This window comes from Mobula birostris, chromosome 13 (genome assembly GCF_030028105.1).
Source record: "Mobula birostris isolate sMobBir1 chromosome 13, sMobBir1.hap1, whole genome shotgun sequence".
Classification (NCBI taxonomy): Eukaryota; Metazoa; Chordata; class Chondrichthyes; order Myliobatiformes; family Myliobatidae; genus Mobula; species Mobula birostris.
The window spans coordinates 97,517,089-97,535,827 of NC_092382.1; the positions used below are offsets into that span (position 1 = coordinate 97,517,089).

General features: G+C 44.6%; 1 protein-coding gene across 4 annotated transcripts in view; it reads left to right on the top strand.

Moving 5' to 3' along the window:
- The window catches only part of LOC140207200 (NACHT, LRR and PYD domains-containing protein 3-like), a 56,592-nt gene extending 38,394 nt beyond the window's left edge, over nt 1-18,198 (top strand). For 3 of the 4 annotated variants that reach the window (XM_072275562.1, XM_072275560.1, XM_072275561.1), the window contains exons 8-16: nt 729-902; nt 5,941-6,107; nt 8,746-8,917; nt 9,020-9,085; nt 13,847-15,584; nt 16,144-16,230; nt 16,368-16,541; nt 16,697-16,864; nt 17,029-18,198. In XM_072275562.1, the coding sequence (XP_072131663.1) occupies nt 729-902; nt 5,941-6,107; nt 8,746-8,917; nt 9,020-9,085; nt 13,847-15,584; nt 16,144-16,230; nt 16,368-16,541; nt 16,697-16,864; nt 17,029-17,110 (2,828 nt within the window). In that variant the 3' untranslated portion in view covers nt 17,111-18,198. Of the gene's footprint in view, nt 1-728; nt 903-5,940; nt 6,108-8,745; nt 8,918-9,019; nt 9,086-13,846; nt 15,585-16,143; nt 16,231-16,367; nt 16,542-16,696; nt 16,865-17,028 lie in introns of those variants that run through there. The other variant, XM_072275563.1, reaches the window with a different exon arrangement.
- Nucleotides 18,199-18,739: the final 541 nt, after the last annotated feature.

Consider the following 18,739-nt stretch of genomic DNA (forward strand, 5'->3'; position numbering starts at 1 on the left):
GCTGCTCTTTTGTGGCAACACTCAGTGGAGGAGAGGGCGTTCCCTGTGATGAAAAGGCCTGTATCCATCACTTTTTGTTGGCTTTTCTTTCCTGGGCATTGGTGTTTCCAGAACGGGCGGTGAGGCAACCAGTTATGATTCTGTCCACTGTGTCTCTACAGATGTTTGTTGAAGTATCAGGTGACATGCTGAATTTGCACAAGATTCAAATAACATACGGGTGCTCTTGTGCCGTCTTTGTTAGGACTGTTCCATGCTGGACCCAGGACAAATCCTTTAAAATTGGAATGCCGAAGATTTTGAACTTATTGCCAATCTCCACTTCCAATCCCTGAAAGGTGACTGATCAAGGTGTGAATTGCAGGGAAGCCTGTAACTGGTTGGATCATAAGACAGTGGAGCAGAATTATGCAGTACAGTCTGTCTGGTCTGCTCAGTCATTCCATCTTGGCTGATTTAGTATTCCCTCTCATTCCCATTCCCCTGCTTCTCCCCGTAACCTTTGATGTCATGACTAATCAAGTGCCAACTTTTCTGGCAATTGTGAAGAGAGAGCATAGTCTGGACGTGGAGGGGGTGTTTGATGGATGCTGTTTCATTGTGATTGTGCACCTTGCAGATGTACTCAATGGTGGGAATGGCTTTCTCTCTCAGTGCTTGCCACTTTTGTGTTCTTGGTTTATTTCTCTGTGCTTCTCTTTTTTAATATGGATTTGCATTGTTAACAGCGCAACAGACAGATAAAATCTTCCCTGGTGTCTCGATAGCTGAACATTATCTTCAATCCTCAAGTAGCAGTGAAGAAGAAGAAAGTGAAGTTTTTCCCCACAGGCACTTACGACATCATCTAAAAAATCTCAGCTTGCATCAACGCAAATTGAGATGTATTCCCCATTTTCCAGGTTAGTCGAACGGAAGTAATTTCGGGGGAAATAGTAAATGCCTTGTTGGTTATTAAAACATAATATTGTTCGATTAAATGCTTAGTGAAATGATGCCATTCAGAGTGAGCATGTTTATTTAATGATCTGTTGTATCAAAGTAACCATTGGGATCATTTGAAAATGTAGATAGTCAATCAGATAGTGTGGGAATACTGGCAGTTCATGCCAAGCAATGTGCCCTCCTGTGCTGATGCCATTTGCCCATGTTTGTAAGGTATCCCTCTGCAAATTTCATTATTGACATTATTGTACCTGTCCCAGCTCCATCTACGTCTTCACCACCCTCAACATTCAGAAGTTTTGAAGAAGCTGACCAGTTTTGAAGAAGCTTACTGTTCGAGTGGTTAGGGATGTGACATTCGTTGTAATAATAGCCCATATTATTATTTTTGGTGCCAGCGGAATGCAGGTGGAGCACCACCAAATGCGGTGACTTCTTTCTGCTTTCATTTGTTTCTTCTTACTGTTCAAACCATTAAAGAGAGAGCTGGTCAAGCAGACTGTGGAGTAGAGTCAGAGTGGGAACCGGAGCCTTTGACTCGAGAGGCTTCAATAAGAAGGGGCTGAGGCCAAAGAAACAAGCAAGAAGGGTAGGGATTTCCATCCATTATTGCTGATCTGGTCTTCGCTGCCCATAGTACAGTGCAGGCAGGATGGCAGATATGGCTCTGGAATGCTCTTCCTTTAGGATGTGGGAGTCCATGGGAGCGGGATGCTCTCCCTGATGACTACACCTCCGGGAAGCGCAGCCAACTGTAGCTCCCGAAAGACCACTTTAAGGAGCTGGAGCTGGATGAAGTAAGGATCACCCGGGAGACAGAGCGATCATTAGATAAGAGTTCTGAGCAGGTGGTTACACTAAGTGAGCCGGACTCAGGGACTCGGGTGAAGAGAGAGAAAATAGTCAGTGTAGGGTCCGCCATTCCTCTCACCAACAGGTATACCCTTCGGGTACTGATCAGCTGGATGACCTATGTTGGCAAGGCAGCAACAGCCAGAACAATAGCACTGTGGTCAGCTTTAAGCCTCCGAAAGGTAGGGTGAAGTCAGGCTAAGCAGTAGTCATAGGGGTCTCGATAGTTAGGAGGCAGCAAAAGTGATGCCAGATAGTGCGTTGCCTCCCTGGGATGAGTGTCCAGGATGTCTCTTGAAGGGGAGTGAGCAGTCAGAGGTCATGGTGGGCGAAAGGGGAAAGATTTAGGGGGAACAACTTCACTCAGGGAGTGGTGGGAGTGTGGAACGAGCTGCTATCTGACGTAAATGCAGGCTCACTCTTAGGTTTTAAGAACAAATTGGATAAATACATGGATGGGAGAGGTCTGGAGGGTTATGGACTGGGTGCGGGTCAATGGGACTAGCGGAATAAAGTTTCAGCACACACTAGAAGGGCCGAATGGCCTGTTTTCTGTGCTGTAGTGTTCTATGGTTCTATGGCACATATCAGTACCAATGACAGAGGCAGGAGAAGGGGAGATGTTCTACGCAGCCAGTTTAAGGAGTTAGGAAGGAGGCTGAAGAGCAGGACCTCCAAGGTGGTAATCTCTGGATTACTCCAATTGCAGTGAACTAGTGAGGCTCAGAACAGATGAATGAGCGGCTGGGGAGATGTTACTGGGGCAGGTTTTCAAGTTCTTGGATCACTGGAGCCTTTGCTGGAGAAGGAGTGACCTGTACAAGTGGGATCGGTTGCACCTGAACTGGAGGGGAACCAATATCCTGAGAGGAAGATTTGCTGATGGTATTTGGGAGGTTTGAAACTGGATTTGCAGAAGGGTGGTAACGGAAGTGAAGAGGCAGAGGATGGGGCAGTTGCTGAACAAGTAGAGACAGCTTGCAGTGAGTTTGTGAGGAAGGATAAGCACATGATAGAGCAATGATGTACTCAGCCAGATGGTCTGAGATATGCCTATCTTAAAGTAAGGACTATCATAAGCAAGGTGAATGATCTTAGAGCATAGATTCATATGTGGAGCTGTGACATTGCGCAGTCATGGATGGCTCAGGGGTAGGTTGCTGAGTGTGCCGGGTTTTGGATCTTTCAAAAAGGACAGGGAGGGAGGCAAAAGAGGTGGTAGTGTGGCATTGCTAATGAAGAATAGTATCACAACTGCAGTAAAGTAGGAAGTCGTGGAAGTATTGTCTAATGAGTCATTGTGGGTGGATGTCAGAAACAGGAAGGGGGCAATAAGTCTACTGGGTGTTTTTGATAGGCCCCCCCCCCCTTAATACAGGGTTGATCGATAAGTTTATGGCCTAAGGTAGAAGGAGTCAATTTTAGAAAACCTAGCACATAGATTTTTCAACATAGATAGTCCCCTCCTACATTTACACACTTGGTCCAGCAGTCGCGGAGCATATGGATCTCTTCTTTTGTAGAAGTCGGCGTCTTGGACCTCTAGAAGGTGGTTCACAGCAGGGGTGATTGATAAGTTCGTGGCCTAAGTAGGAGATGAGTTATACAGCTGTCGTTACATGCACATGTGGTTCAACACTTCAAGTGATTATGCAGAAAGTTTGAAGTTAATAACATCAGTTAATAACTCATCAGAAACAATTGATCAGGTCACGGGCTAAGGTAGCGGGAGATGAGTTGTTGTTGTTGTTGTTATTATTATTATTATTATTATTATTATCATCATTTCCTGTAGCGGAAGCCAGGCAAAGCATCACCAAATGAGGTGATTACTTTCTCCTTGCATGGGAGTTTTTCTTAAAAACAGTAGTGATGCGTTGATGAAGGTAGAGCAGTAGATGTAGTGTATGTGGATTTCAGTAAGGCATTTGATGAAGTACCCCATGCAAGGCTCCTTCAGAATGTAAGAAGGTGTGGGATCCATGGAGACATTGCTTTGTGGATCCAGAATTGGCTTGCCCACAAAGGCAAATGGTGGTTGCAGGTGGTTTGTATTCTGCATGGAGGTCGGTGACCAGTGATGTGCCTCAGGGATCTGTTCTGTAACACGTTCTCTTTGTGAATTTTATAGAAGACCTGGATGACAAAGTAAAAGGGGCGGTCAGTAAGTTTACTGATGACACAAAAGTTGGGGTTGTAGTGGATAGTCTGGAGGGTTATCAGAGGTTACAGCGGGACATCAATACGATACAGAACTGGGCTGAGAATTGACAGATGGTGTTCAACCCAGATAAGTGCAAAGTGGTTCATTTTGGTAGGTCAAATTTGAAGAAAGAATATAATATTAATATTAAGACTCTTGGCGGTGTGGAGGATCAGCGAGAGCTTGGTGCCGTGGCCAGAAGACACTCAAAGCTGCTGTGCCAGTTGGCAGTGCTGCTAAGAAGGCTTATGGTGTGTTGGCATTCATCAACCGTGGGATTGAGTTCAAATGCTGTGAGGTAACATTACAGCGATATAAGATCTGAGCTTAGAGTATTGTGTTCATTTCTGATCACCTCACTACAGGAATAGTATAGAGAGAGTGTAGAGGAGATTTACAAGGACGTTGAATGAATTGGAGTGTATGCCATATGAGAATAGGCCTTTTCTCCTTGGAGTGTCGGAGGATAGGCTGACCTGATAAAGGTGTATATGATGACGAGAGGCATTGATTGTGTGGATAGCCAGAGGCTGTCTCCCTCGATGTTTAGGAAAGAGGAAATTCCAACAGGTGGAGCAGTCTGTAGGAAGCGAAGTGTTAAAAGAAAGTTGCTGTGGCTGTTAGTAAGGACAGATGTGGATGTCTGTACATCGTCCCTTCCAGCCAATCCTTCAAGGAGAGGTGTGACCCTTTTATCTGGAAGACAGAGCCCGAGTCTCCATTTGACTCGCGCTCAGGCAGTCTTCAGATGCCTTTGGAGAGGGACAAAGGAAATGGTAACAGGTTCTTGCAGAGCTTCAGAATTGGTAAACTTGCATACTTAAGCATTAGTGCTGCTAAGAAAATTCACTGGATTTTCAACAAAATGCTGGCAATTTGTGATATTTGGGCACATTAGGCCTTCCATTCGGTAATGGAAACCCTACTTTGTTAATACCTGACTAAGTGTGACCGCCAGACCTAATGCAGACAATTCTCACCAGGCCACTGATACGAAGACAGTCGCTACCACTAGAACGTGATACACAATAACTGACCGACTGTTCAGAACCTGTTAATGAGCATGTTAACAGAGATCTGGCAAGGTGTTATATTATGAAATAATCTCAGAATACATGATCAACAAGAAAAATGGTAGTATTGCAATTCTATAGAACATTACTGTGAAGTGCAGGCTACTCTTAGTCTAACACTTCCCCTTCCACATAGTTCTCCATTTTCCTCTCATCCATGTGCTTACACATTCCTTAAATCCCACTGATGTATCCGCCACTACCACCACCCCAGCAGGATATTCCTCACGCCCACCAATTCCAACATCTCCCACCACCTCCCCATATACTTTCCTCTGATCATATTGATGTTGTGCCCCCTTGTACTAGCCACCTCCACCCTAGGAAAAAGTCTCTGGCTCTCCACTGTATCTCTGCTTTATACATCTTTTTAACCTCTACCAGATCACCTCTCAGCTCACTCAACCTACGTTTGTTACAGCAGCATCCTGGTGAATCTCTGCCTCCTCTCCAAAGCCTCCACGTCATCTTGTAAGGAGGTGACCAGAACTGAACACAACTCTCCAAGTGTGGTCTAACCAGGATTTATAGAGCTGCAACATTACCTCATGGTTCTCGAACTCAATCCGTAAACAAATGAAGGCCAACTCACCACACACCTTCTTGACAACCCTACTGGAATTTGTTGCCCTGTGTACATTGTTCATTGTGGGAGAGGGATCCAGGTGACATGCGGAGATGCAATATTTTGTACCTTCTCAGTAATCTTGTTGGCATTAAATATATAAACTGAATTGAAAGGTATAATTGTGTCAATGAGCAATGAGAGGGTTGGAAAGCATGGCAGGTCTAGAAGGCTCATAGTGATGGTGGATGTGAGGCAGATGTTGTTTTGTCAAAACTTATGTTACTTATTTGCACGCACAGATACCGATGCTGGAATTTTTGAGCTGCTTGCACGATGCACAGATTACCAACTGTTTCAGTTGATAAATTTCTACCGGGAGAGACTGAAACCTGCAATTGAGGACAGGGTTGAAGAACTGGTCTGCATGTTGGAACGGGAGGGACATTTCAGTAGACGGGAACACAAGGTGAGCAGGTGGACCGCTGGGGAATTCTGTTACAGAACTGATTGCAGCACAAGAAAAGAGAGATAAAGGGCAGTCTGGCTCATGTTCTCAGTTCTGTACACTGTAGTGGTGACGTTGATCACTGAATAATTTGTGCCCAAAACACAGTTGTGTGGGAAATGTGAGTCAGAATCAGAAATGATTATCTGATTGAACTACATCCCAGCCCTTGGTCAAATTTGGATTGGTTTTGCCCCATGGGTTCCTATTAAATCTCTCCATTCTCATCTTAAACCTGTCTTCCAGTTCCTGATTACCCCAGCCCTGGGAGAAGCACTCTGACTCTGGTGATTTTATAAACCTCTGTAAAATCATTGCATATTTTTCTATGGTCCAGTGACAAAAGTCCCAACCGGAGCAACCCACCTCCATAAGTCAGTCCTTCAGGTCCTAGCAACATCTTTGAAATCTCCTCTGAACTCTTTCCAGCTTAATGTCATCTTTCATATGTCAGCACAGCCAAAACTGAAGAAAGTGTTGGAAGTGTGCTCTCACCAACATGTACACCTAAAGCATAACATCCCAACTTCTATTCTCAGTGCCCGAATTATAGAAGGCCAGCAAGTCTAATGCCATTCCACCGCCTAGTTGATCTGTGATGTCACTTTCAGAGAACCATATGCATTTTGTTTCAAAACCCCACTGTGCTCCAACACAACCCATGGCCCTATCATTCACTATGAATCTCCTGTCCTGATGCATCTACTCAAAATACAACACCTTGATCTTGTGCGTTATTTCCCTTGTTCCTTCATTCCAATATTCCCTTGTTCCCTAATCCTTCATTGACTGACAATGCCACCATCTATTTTAGTGTTATCTGCAAACTTGGTGACATGTGTGAGTTGTTGCTGGCCAGTGGGGTGGTGGCATCAACATCAGACTTTGAGGGGAATGGTCCTGGGTTTGAATCCAGCCGGCCCCCTTGCATGTTTGTCACCCATGCTGGGTTGAGAGTCAAGCTAAAAACTTGGCCTCTTTAAAGACAGACAAATGCTAGAGGAATGCAAAATGCCACTAATGCATGACAAGGCATGAATGGGAACAAGAAGAAAAAGTATGAATCATTATATAGAGAACAATTACAAATCATTATACAGAGGGCAAGGAGCAATGGTTAACACAACCAGTCACAGGCATTCATATGAAAAATGCCCTTTACACCACCACCACCCTTTCTTTTCTACTATCAAGCCATGCCGACTATCCTAAATCAAACCCTGCCTTTGCAGATGCTGTATATCTTATCCTCCAAATTCCACTCTTCTATCTTGCCTACCATAGAACTGAAGTGTACTGGTCAATAGTTGCCAGGTTTTTCTTTGCAGCCTTTCTTAAATTTGTCCTTAAAACTTCAGTCCCTTTAGAAAAGATAAGGAATTTTATTAGCCATGTGGTTGTGAATCTGTGGAATTCATCAGCACAGATGGCCGCGGAGGCCATGTTATTTGGTATATTTAAAGTGGAGGTTGATAGGTTCTTGCTTTGTGCAAACACGCAAGATATTCCGATAACTTCTTCAATTTTCAAAGTCTTCATTTACTTCTCCACGGTAAATCAGAGAAGAAATGTTGGCCTTTTCTGTTAAACAACTTCAATCAACTTCTACACCTTCCTGCCTAGTGCCATCAAAATTTGTGTTGCTACAATTTAGAACTTTAACTTGTGGACCAAACCACCCCTTTCCAGATCTGCAGGCTACTGAAGGGAGGAAACACCTTGCACTCCTTTGGTCGAGATTTATCTCCACTCTGCCATCCCAGATCTAATTTAAGACTAAAAAATCGAAGGGCTTCGGTCCCAAAGTGATCCCCGCTAACACTGCAGTCTGTTGGTTAAGTTTTGTCATCTCTCTGATAAGGTGTCAACTATATTGCTGGGGGGGTGGGGTGGGCAGAGAATTTCTGAGCACACTTAGCAAATTCCATCCTATTTCAGCCCTTACATTCAATACTGTCTTGTGCAATTGAATCCTTGATGTCCTCACTTGCAGAATCTAGTCAGTTTGGATTGGCAACAACAAGGCTTTGAAGCTTCTTAATTAGATTTTAGGGGACGATAGTCTTGAAGACCGAGCTGTAGTCTTTGAAGAGCATCCTGATGTATGCATCTTTGCTATTGAAAAGCCAATGAAATTACAGCTGTTGTTGACCTGTTTTGATAGGCAAAATCCAAGTCATCCCTCAGGCAGGAGTTCATATGTTCCTCGCCAACTTCTCAAAGCACTTTTATCAGTGGACAGAAGTGCCACCAGACAATAGTCACCGAGGCAGGTTACCACAAACAAAAAAAATCTGCAGATGCTGGAAATCTTAGCAACACACACAAAATACTGGAGGAAGGAACTCAGCAGGCTTCATCAGGACTCGGCCTGAAATGTCGACTGTAGTCTTTTTCATCGTTTTGCTCGTTGACTGTGTTTGCATGTTGTCTTTCATTGATTCTATTATGTTGCTTTGTGTCTGCTGTGAATGCCTGTAAGAAAGTCTATCTCAGGGCAGTATGTGGTGACATATATGTACAAACGTACTTTGATAATTTACTTTGCACTTCAAAATTTTCTTCATTGTTCTGTGTCTCCTCAATGTATTTTCCACAGCAAGTTATTGAGCTCACAGAGAAAGGGCACCTGACAGAGAGTTCCAGACTCTTGCTCAGTCTGGTGATGGAGAAAGGACCCAAAGCCCGAAGAGCAACATGGGAATGCTTTGCGAAAATGCGGAATGAGTTGCCAAAATTGGACAAGATCCTGAAAGAAATCCAGGAATTCGGTATGGTGAAATAACTCACGCGGTCCTAAATCTGATTGAAACAATCCAGATATAACAAAGTATGTTGGATGCTGTTTCATGGAAGCTTTTTGATGTCAACAGGTCCTGATCCATATGAACACGTGAATATCGCCCGACCCTTTTGGGATTTATCAACTGATCTGAAGGGTAAGTAATGAAAACCTTTATTCAAACCAATTACTTCACATAATTGAAATTGATCTGTGATTGTTCGCAGATCACTGAAGCTGAGAGTCCAGATGTCAGCGTTTGGGGAAAAGGATGTTCTTTCACTTTGGTCAACATGGGTTGTTTTTAAATGTGCTTAATAAATAAATTTGAATTGATTATCATTCATTTGTACTCTGAGCTTAAATTACACCTCGTGTCATTTGTAACCCTCTCTCTGTGGCTTGTAACAAATTTAGCTCGTAATCTAACTATGCCTAACAGCCACATGACTCATTGCTGTATTGGCAAGAGTGAGAAGGCCACCATCAATAAGCAGGGTCAAGGGTCAGTATGATTCAGGTTCAACCAAACAGGAAAGTGGGAATGTTCTGATCAGGTAAAGAAAATTGTGGTGAATGCTGTGTAAATGCTGCGACATGCAAGGTTATCATTCAACAGGAAATAGACCTTAAACCAGGATAACATTAAAATGGAAATGCAGTTACAGATATTTCAACTTTAATGAATGGTTAACAGGAAATGAAGTGAAAGTGCCCAGTACAGTTAAGCCAATCCAAATGGGTCCATGAATGTTGGAGCTCACTTCAGATGAGTGGAAGCCAGTGTAGTCTTATTTGGGATTCTATGCCACGTAATTGGGACAGGAATCTGTTACCGAACAGTTTCCAACTAGCGTCAGTCACGCAAATGTGTGCGGCCATTAGACTCCACACTGTCCTTAGAACAAGCAGTGTTTAAATAGTGTTGGGTGCATGTGTTTGTGTTCAAAAAGCAGTGATTTTTGTCACTGATAGTTGGAGAGACATGCACAGTAAGACAACTTAGAGGTGTTTTCCTCACTGTGGTTTCAAGCATTCAGGCTTGGAAGATACCAGAAGCAGCCAGGGGTGAAAATAAATAAAGCGACGGAGGATGAGAGGTGACCTGATAGAGGTGTATAAGATGATGAGAGGCATTGATCGTGTGGATACACAGAGGCTTTTTCCCAGGGCTGAAATGGTTGCCACAAGAGGACGTAGGTTTAAGGTGCTGGGGAGTAGGTACAGAGGAGATGTCAGGGGTAAGTTTTTTACACAGAGAGTGCTGAGTGCTTGGAATGGGCTGCCAGCAATGGTGGTGGAGGCAGATATGATAGGGTCTTTTAATAGACTTCTGGATAGGTACATGGAGCTTAGAAAAATAGAGGGCTATGGGTAAGCCTAGTAATTTCTAAGGTAGGGACATGTTCTGCCCAACTTTGCGGACCGAAAGGCCTGTATTGTGCTATAGGTTTTCTATGTTTCTATGTCTTAAAACAATTTTTCATCCTCAACAAGTTAGGAGCTGTGAAGAATTTGAAGGTACGGACAGTCATTGTTAATATTACAATTAAATTGAATTAGAGGGTATGTCTACAGGGCGAGTGCCCTGTTCTGGGTGTCAGATGTGGGATTTCCGGGGGGGTCTACCAGCCTCCCCGATGGCCACATCTGCACCAGGTGCATCGAGATGCAGCTTCTTCGAGACTGTGTTAAGGAACTGGAGCTGCAGCTCGATGACCTTCAGCATGTTTGGGAAAGTGAAGAGGTAAGAGACAGGAACTACAGGGAAGTAGTCACCCCAAGGCTACACAAGACAGATAATTGGGTGACTGTCCTGGTTCCCATTCCCCTGCCTTATTAGTTTGAACTAATACCAACTGCTCTCATAAACCTGCCAGCAAGAATACTGGTAGCCCTCAGATTCAAGTACAACCAGTCCCTTTTGTACAGGTCCCACCTACCCCAGAAGAGTTCCCAATTAGCCAGAAATGTGAATCCCTGCCCCCTTGTCCAATTTTTCAGCTTCACATTTATCTGCCACCTCATTCTATTCCTCTTTATCCTCACTGTCGTGTGGCACGGGCAGCAATCCTGAGATTACTACCTCTGAGGTCCTGCTGCTCAGCTTCCTCCCTAACTCCCTGTATTCCTTTTTCAGGATTCCTTCCTTTTTTTCCTATGTCATTGGTAACAATATGTACAACAACTTCTGAATGCTCGCACTCCCTTTTCAGAATATTGTGGACGCATCTAGAAACATCTCAGACCCTGGTACCTGGGAGGCAAACTACCATTTTGCATCCTTTTTGCATCCACAGAATTGCCTATCTATCTCCCTGACTATAGAGTCCCCTATTACCCCTATGGAGACCGCTTTGCTGAACACCTACGCTCTGTCCGTCAGAGAAAGCAGGATCTCCCAGTGGCCACACATTTTAATTCCACATCCCATTCCCATTCTGACATGTCTATCCACGGCCTCCTCTACTGTAAAGATGAAGCCACACTCAGGTTGGAGGAACAACACCTTATATTCCGTCTGGGTAGCCTCCAACCTGATGGCATGAACATCGACTTCTCTAACTTCCACTAATTCCCCACCTCCCCCTCGTACCCCATCCGTTATTTATTTTTATACACACATTCTTTCTCTCACTCTCCTTTTTCTCCCTCTGTCCCTCTGAATATACCCCTTGCCCATCCTCTGGGTCCCCCCCCCCGTCTTTCTTCCCGGACCTCCTGTCCCATGATCCTCTCGTATCCCCTCTTGCCAATCACCTGTCCAGCTCTTGGCTCCATCCCTCCCCCTCCTGTCTTCCCCTATCATTTTAGATCTCCCCCTCCCCCTCCAACTTTCAAACCCCTTACTCACTCTTCCTTCAGTTAGTCCTGACGAAGGGTCTCGGCCTGAAACGTCGACTGTGCCTCTTCCTAGAGATGCTGCATACTCACATACTCACAATGGAGTGCTTATTGTTGAGGGGGATGGCCACAGGGGTGCTCTGCACTTTCTGTTGTACCTCCTTCCCTCTCCTGATAGTCACCCATTTATCTGTGTCCTTGGGGTGACTACCTACCTGTAGCTCCTGTCTAAAACACTGCTTCACTTTCCCTAACAAAACTGAAGGTCATCAATCTGCAGCTCCAGTTTCCTAACACGATCTCTTAAGGAGCTGCAACTCGATGCAGCTGGTGCAAATGTGGCCATCGTGAAGGCTTGGAGGTTCTCGGAAATCTCACATCTGATACCCAGAACAGAACCCTGGCTCATTTTCTCTAGAATTAAATAAGAATAAAGGAATGAACTTACCTGACCTTCACCTGTTCTTGATGAAGCCTTGTTGAGTCAAAGTCTTCCTACTCCACCTCAAGTCTACTCTGATGACAACCGCTGTCACAATGACCACTCCGCTAAGTTTTACTTCTCTTTCATAGAGACTGGGTATTTAAAAGCTGTTTGTCGGACCTGCACAGGATCCCTCATGTTACATCTGCGCGGTACTTCAATCATCTGCCCAGCATGAAACAAATGAGTGTGAATTTACAAACCTTCAACATCCCTACTCCAACAATGATATTAGAACTGAGTCTTCCTTGGTCTTCCCCTCCAGCTCACCCAGTATACGCCACCATCTCCTTCTGTCCACTCTTCCTTTTCTGACTCCAGCCAAAGACATTTTGATTTTCTACTTTCTCGTTGTAATAGCAAGTCAATTAACACAAAACTTCAAAACTGTGATACTCTGATAATTTCTCGTACATTGATTTCTACTTTGACACAGCTGTAGTGATTTCCCAATCTGGCACTTTCCTTAATGCCCACAATCCTTGCTTCCAATCTTCACATCATCGGATCATCAGAGGTTCTCAAAGCAATTTTTTCTTTACAAGAGGAGTGACAGCCGTCTTTGTAATTGAATGTACCATTAGTGAGTGCTTACGATTTTAAAAGTGTGGAAGTTCATAGTAAATTTGTTATCAAACCACCTATACAGTTTATAAATATTTATACAGTTTACAGGCCACTATTATTAGGTACACCTACACAAATGATCGTTAATACAAACATCTATTCAGCCAATCATGTGGCAGAAACTCAATGGATGAAGGCCTGCAGACGTGGTCAAGAGGTTCAATGGTTGTTCAGACCAAACATCAGAATGGAGAAGAAATGTGATCTAAATGACTTTGACCGTAGACTGATTGTTGTTGCCAGATGGAATGTTTTTTGGTATTTCAGAAACTGCAGATATCCTGAGATTTTCACAGGCATCAGTCTCTGGAGCAGGGGTTCCCCACTGTTTTTTTGTCATGGACCCTCACCATTAATTGACTGGTCCATGGACCGCAGCTTGGGAGCTCCTGCTCCAGGGTTTACAAAAACTAATGCAAAACAAAAGACATCGAGTGAATGACTGTACTGTGGGTAAAATGCCTTATTAATGAGAGAGGTCAAAGAATAGCTAGACTGGAAACCATGTGTCCTAACAGTGGTTCACAGAAGAGCTCTTCTGTATGCACAACAGGTCAAACCTTGAAGCTGATGAACCAGAGCAGTAGATGACCACGTGGAGTTCTACTCCGGTACCTAATAAACTGGCTGCTGTACGTGTACTTTCTTCCAGGCATTCATAGGAGAAAAAAGACATACAGCAGAATCGATTATTTAAAAAAAAAACTACACACAGTAACTCAAGGAATGTCCAGAGGAATTTTCATCTTCATTTTCAGCAAGTATCAGTTTGTAGAGATCTGATATTCTGGTCATTGATAACTGTTGTGTTAGTGGCCTGTGCACCTCATTTTACTCTCTGTGCTGTCATCTTAAGAAGCATTAAATTAATTCTTGCTATCTTAGCAGCGAGTTCTGGTTAGAGTTTCCAAGTTCATTTATGAAAAACTTAATGTGATTTTTTTCTTCTCTGTTCCATGGAAGGTGTTCAACAGAAACACAAGGAGACGCTGCGGGCACAGACTGAGACATTGAGAGTGAACACGATCCTGATGAGGGAGAAGGAGAAGGTTTTCCAGATGGCTGATCAATACGCTGAGCTGACGGTTATTTCCACTGTTCGAGATCGGAGACTGGTGGAACATGAGCTGCTGGCCAGGGGCCGAGAGCATGAACGGTGGAGAAAGAGACATCTCCGTGGAGAGCTGGAAAAAATCCGAACTGATCAATTCTTCCAGAGCAGTTTTTCCCGAAGTAAATCCCAGTCTGGGAATTCAGCTGCAGTGGCTGGAGTCACAGGTATAGGGAAAACAACAATAGTGCAAAAGATTGTCTATGACTGGGCCACAGGGAAAATATACCAACAATTCCAATTTGTCTTCAGTTTCAAATTCCGGGATTTAAACTTAATTAAATGCAGAATAGCCCTGAAAGAACTTATTCTGAATCAGTATCCTTATTTTGGGAATAACCTCAGAGAGATCTGGAACAATCCAGAGGGATTGCTGTTTATATTCGATGGTTTAAATGAATTCAAACACAACATCGATTTTGCTGACAGTCGGAGAGATACAGAACCCAAGCACCAGTGCCCAGATCCCGAGTGGTGGTGTGAAGTGTCTGACATCGTGTACAGTTTAATCCAGGGCAAGCTGCTCCCAGGGTGTTCAGTGCTGGTGACCACACGTCCCACTGCGTTACATTTATTGGAAAAGGCGAAGATCAGTGTCTGGGCTGAAATCCTAGGATTTGTTGGTGAGGAACGGAAGGAATATTTCATCAGACATTTTGAAGATCAGACGGTGGCAGCAGCTGTTTTCAAACATGTGGAGGAGAACGAGATCCTGTACACCATGAGCTTCAACCCCTCCTACTGCTGGATCCTTGCTCTGGCACTGGGCCCCTTCTTCACACAAAGAGTCAGCGACCCACAGCGAGTTCCCAAGACCATTACCCAACTATACTCCTACTATATTTACAACATCCTGAAAAACCATGGCCATGAGATTGAGAACCCCCGTGATGTTTTTTTGAGGCTTGGGGAGATGGCCTTCAGGGGAGTAGCTGAGAAGAAGATTGTGTTTACGGATGCAGATTTGAGCAACTACAATCTGCAGCCTTCCCAGTTCCTGTCCGGATTCCTAATGGAGCTTTTGGAGAGAGAGGATTCTGCCCGGAGCGTGGTGTACACATTCCCACACATCACTATCCAAGAGTTTGTAGCTGCACTCGCACAATTCCTGAATCCACATCCTGCAGATATCCTTAAATCCCTCAGTGAAATTCATGGTGAAGAGGATGGGCGATTTGAGGTATTTCTCCGTTTTGTTGTAGGTCTCTCCTCCCCAATGACAACTCGGGGCCTACAAGAGTTTCTGGGTCCATTTCCTCATCAAACAACCTGCCAAGTGATTGACTGGGTGAAGGAGGAGATTGAACGTCAGATTGAAAACGCAGGGAGTGAAACTGGTAAAAGGAGCCTCCTGAACACATTGCACTACTTGTTTGAGTCTCAGAATCGTGGACTGACTCAGGCCACACTGGGGTCTGTGATCACCCTTTCATTCAGTGAATTGCGACTGACCCCAATTGACTGCGCGGTCCTGTCCTATGTGATCGGAATCTGTGAGACAATAAAACACCTCGAATTGTGGAACTGTCGCATTCAGTGTGAAGGACTCCAGCGTCTGGGACCTGTGTTACACAAATGCCTGGAGTTGCGGTAACTGTTTAATTGTCTCTAAATCTAAATAGTACTTCTTTTTCCCCACTTCGGTCTTTTTCGTAGCACAGTTGTCCCTGACCAATGCCTTACTGCTCTGGACTGGGGAACATGGCACTGCCTTGTTGACTTCCTCGTCCTGTCCACTTATAATCTTCCCCTCCTCTGCCCACTGAGCTTTCAGCTTGTCTATTCTGCCCTCTCTCCCACCCTGTGTGTGAATTACCCTGTCTTACTTATGAGTGGTTGCCTTTGTCCCCCTACCGTCCCATCTGGGCCTGACAACCCTCCAGCTTACCCTATCCATGGTTCTCTCGCTCTCGTACGCACAGGGAACATTTTCACTCCGAGGGAATAGGACTGAACGAGGAAAATTTACAGGAGACACACTGACAGCTCTTCTTCAACTTAATTACTGACATTCCATGAACCACTAAACCAGGCTCTGAGGACAATAATTTTGCATTACTAATTTTCCAAAGAGCTTACAGTAATATTGAAGTTGTATGCTGTTGGACCCAGGATGTGAGTCAATTTGTTTTTCATTCCCTGTGTTTAGACTGGGGAACAATGAACTGGGAGATTCAGGAGTGAGGCTGGTGTCTGCGGCTCTGAGGAATCCAGAGTGCAAAATACAGAAACTGGGGTAAGTACCAGACTGAGAGAGACTGGGCTTACAGTCACTGGGTATTTGATGCTGAGCACTATTGTGATCAGTAGCTGTGTTATTGAAGAACACTGGGGATTCTCACCATCTCCTGTCTCGCTCCTTCTCATCTCCAGGTTGGACCAAGTCCGTCTCACAGATTCTGGTGCTGAGGATCTTTCCTCTGCTCTCGGTGTCAACCGATCACTGACAGAACTGGACCTGAGTTACAATAATGGCCTGGGAGATTCAGGGGTGATACTGGTGACTGCAGCTTTGGGGAACCCAGAGTGCAAAATACAGAGACTGGTGTGAGTACCAGACTGCGGGAGATCGTGTTTACTGTCACTGTGTGTCTGACACTAAACATTCACGTGATCAGTATTTATGTTCATGGTTAATAAGTGGAGATTTGCACCAGCTCATGTTTTTTTTTCCCTTTACCCTCACACTCTCTCATCTCCAGACTATGGGACGTTGGTCTCACAGATTCTGGTACTGAGGATCTCACCCTCACTCTCCATATGAATGACTCACTGATGGAGCTAGAGCTGGGATGTAACCCACTCACAGACTTGTCTCTCCACAAGCTTGAGCATCACATGTTGACCCTCCAGAATCTGAAGCAGATTGGGTGAGTGTCTGTGTAAATGTTTAATGTGGTAACCTATCAGTGAAACCACGGGCATCTGTGGTGATATTTGGCTCTTAAGTGTTGAAGAAGCATTCACCCCAGTGTCCCATTACTGACACTTCTGTGTAATTTTTGTTTCCTCTTTATTCCTCACTCTGTCTCAGGCTGGTGGGCAATCAGTTCAGTCTGGACGGGAAGCGCCATCTGAAATTTCTGCTGAAGCACAGACTGCACGTGGACATATGAAATTCCCCGCCCAGGATTGGGATTCCTGCCTTCCCCTTTAACGACCACGATCCAGGTTTCAGTCCCAGTGGTACTGACGGATTTTAGCTCCAGCCAGGCACTGGTCCTTCTGAATTCGAAAGATTCTTTGGAAGTCAAGAACGGGGCCTGTTGCTTACGATCATTTTTATTAAGTGTTACGAGAGCAGTGAAAGAGAGTGGGGGGGAAACGCAGGGACATGACGAAGGGTAAAGAAGAGAGAGTAGACAACGAAAAGAACAGGGTAAGAGGTTCAAAGTAGTGTCTCCTCATACTAGGCTACGGATAACCAATGTTCCATTGAAATTCCATGGATAACAGCTAACCGATTAAATAGCCTGATTGAAATAATGTGTCACCCACCACTGAAAACAAGAAGTTTCCGTAAACCTACAGAGACAAATAGAACCACTGGAAAACTCACTGAACAATCATGGACCAATGCATATGAAAAAAACAAACACGCATAAGAAAGCTAAACTACAAGATGAATTCCTGTGATGCCACAACCATGTGACACCTTTGCCTGTTAGCTGCACTCTGCTCCTGCTGGGTGCCTGGCGTCAGTTGCCCCCCGTGGTGAATTGTACAGGCTGGACGAGCCAGGGGTGCAGCTTGGTCTGGGACACCCAGGTCCCAAGGTGAGATGATATGGGGAGAGCATCGTTTGCTCACTGTACTGAGGACGGTGCATTCAGGAGTCTGGCCGATACAGTGATGTCAGTTTCACAAAATACCTCGATCAGATGTCAGGCACTGTCCTGAAGTGTGATTTTTTTTTTTATATAATCTGGTGTAACTTGGGAAATGGGACTGATTACTCAGCCTGTCACTCTTTGATGCTGGACAGTTAGTTATGTCTCATTGGAAGTGAAGTAGAGTCATAGAAAAAGAACGTTCAGTCCACCTTGACCTTTGTGGGCCAAAGAGCCTGTTATGTGCTGTAGATCTATGTTCATAGCTTTGTATATAAGATCATGAGCAGATATTTTTAAACATGTTACCAGAGCACACCTTGTATAATTTACAATTGTAATAATGAAATTATTAAACTGTTGTCTTAATGTTGCACTATAGTCGCAGTCTAGTGCGCCCCACACTGGCAGAGCAGCGCCACTGCAGTGCAGCCATCTCAAAACTGCTCCACATAGCAGCCAATCGTGAGCGGCTGGAAGAGCTCGGCGGGCCGTGCAGCATCTGAGGAGAAAAAAAATGGACAGTTGACATTTTGGGACATGATTATTTATCTTGACCGGAGAGTAGATGGGAAGGTAGCTGGTATAAAGCGGGAAGGAATACTGCAGGCATGCTGGCAGAAGCTGGCTGAATCCAGCTGCAGACAAGTGATTGGCAGATGGAGGAGTGACAGATGTAAATATTGCCAGAGGCCATGTGGTGATATGTGAGGAAGCACAGGGCCAGAGATAAAGGAACCTGATAGGAATGGAAGATGGAGCAAAGAACAAAATCACGGAATGAAGGCCAACTGGATATGAGATGCTGTTCCTCTAGTTTGTGTTTGAGCTCACCATGATGGAGAAGGCCAAAAGCAGGTGTAATGGCCTTTTAACTGAGAGGGGATTTAAAATTGCTCACAACTGAGAGGACCA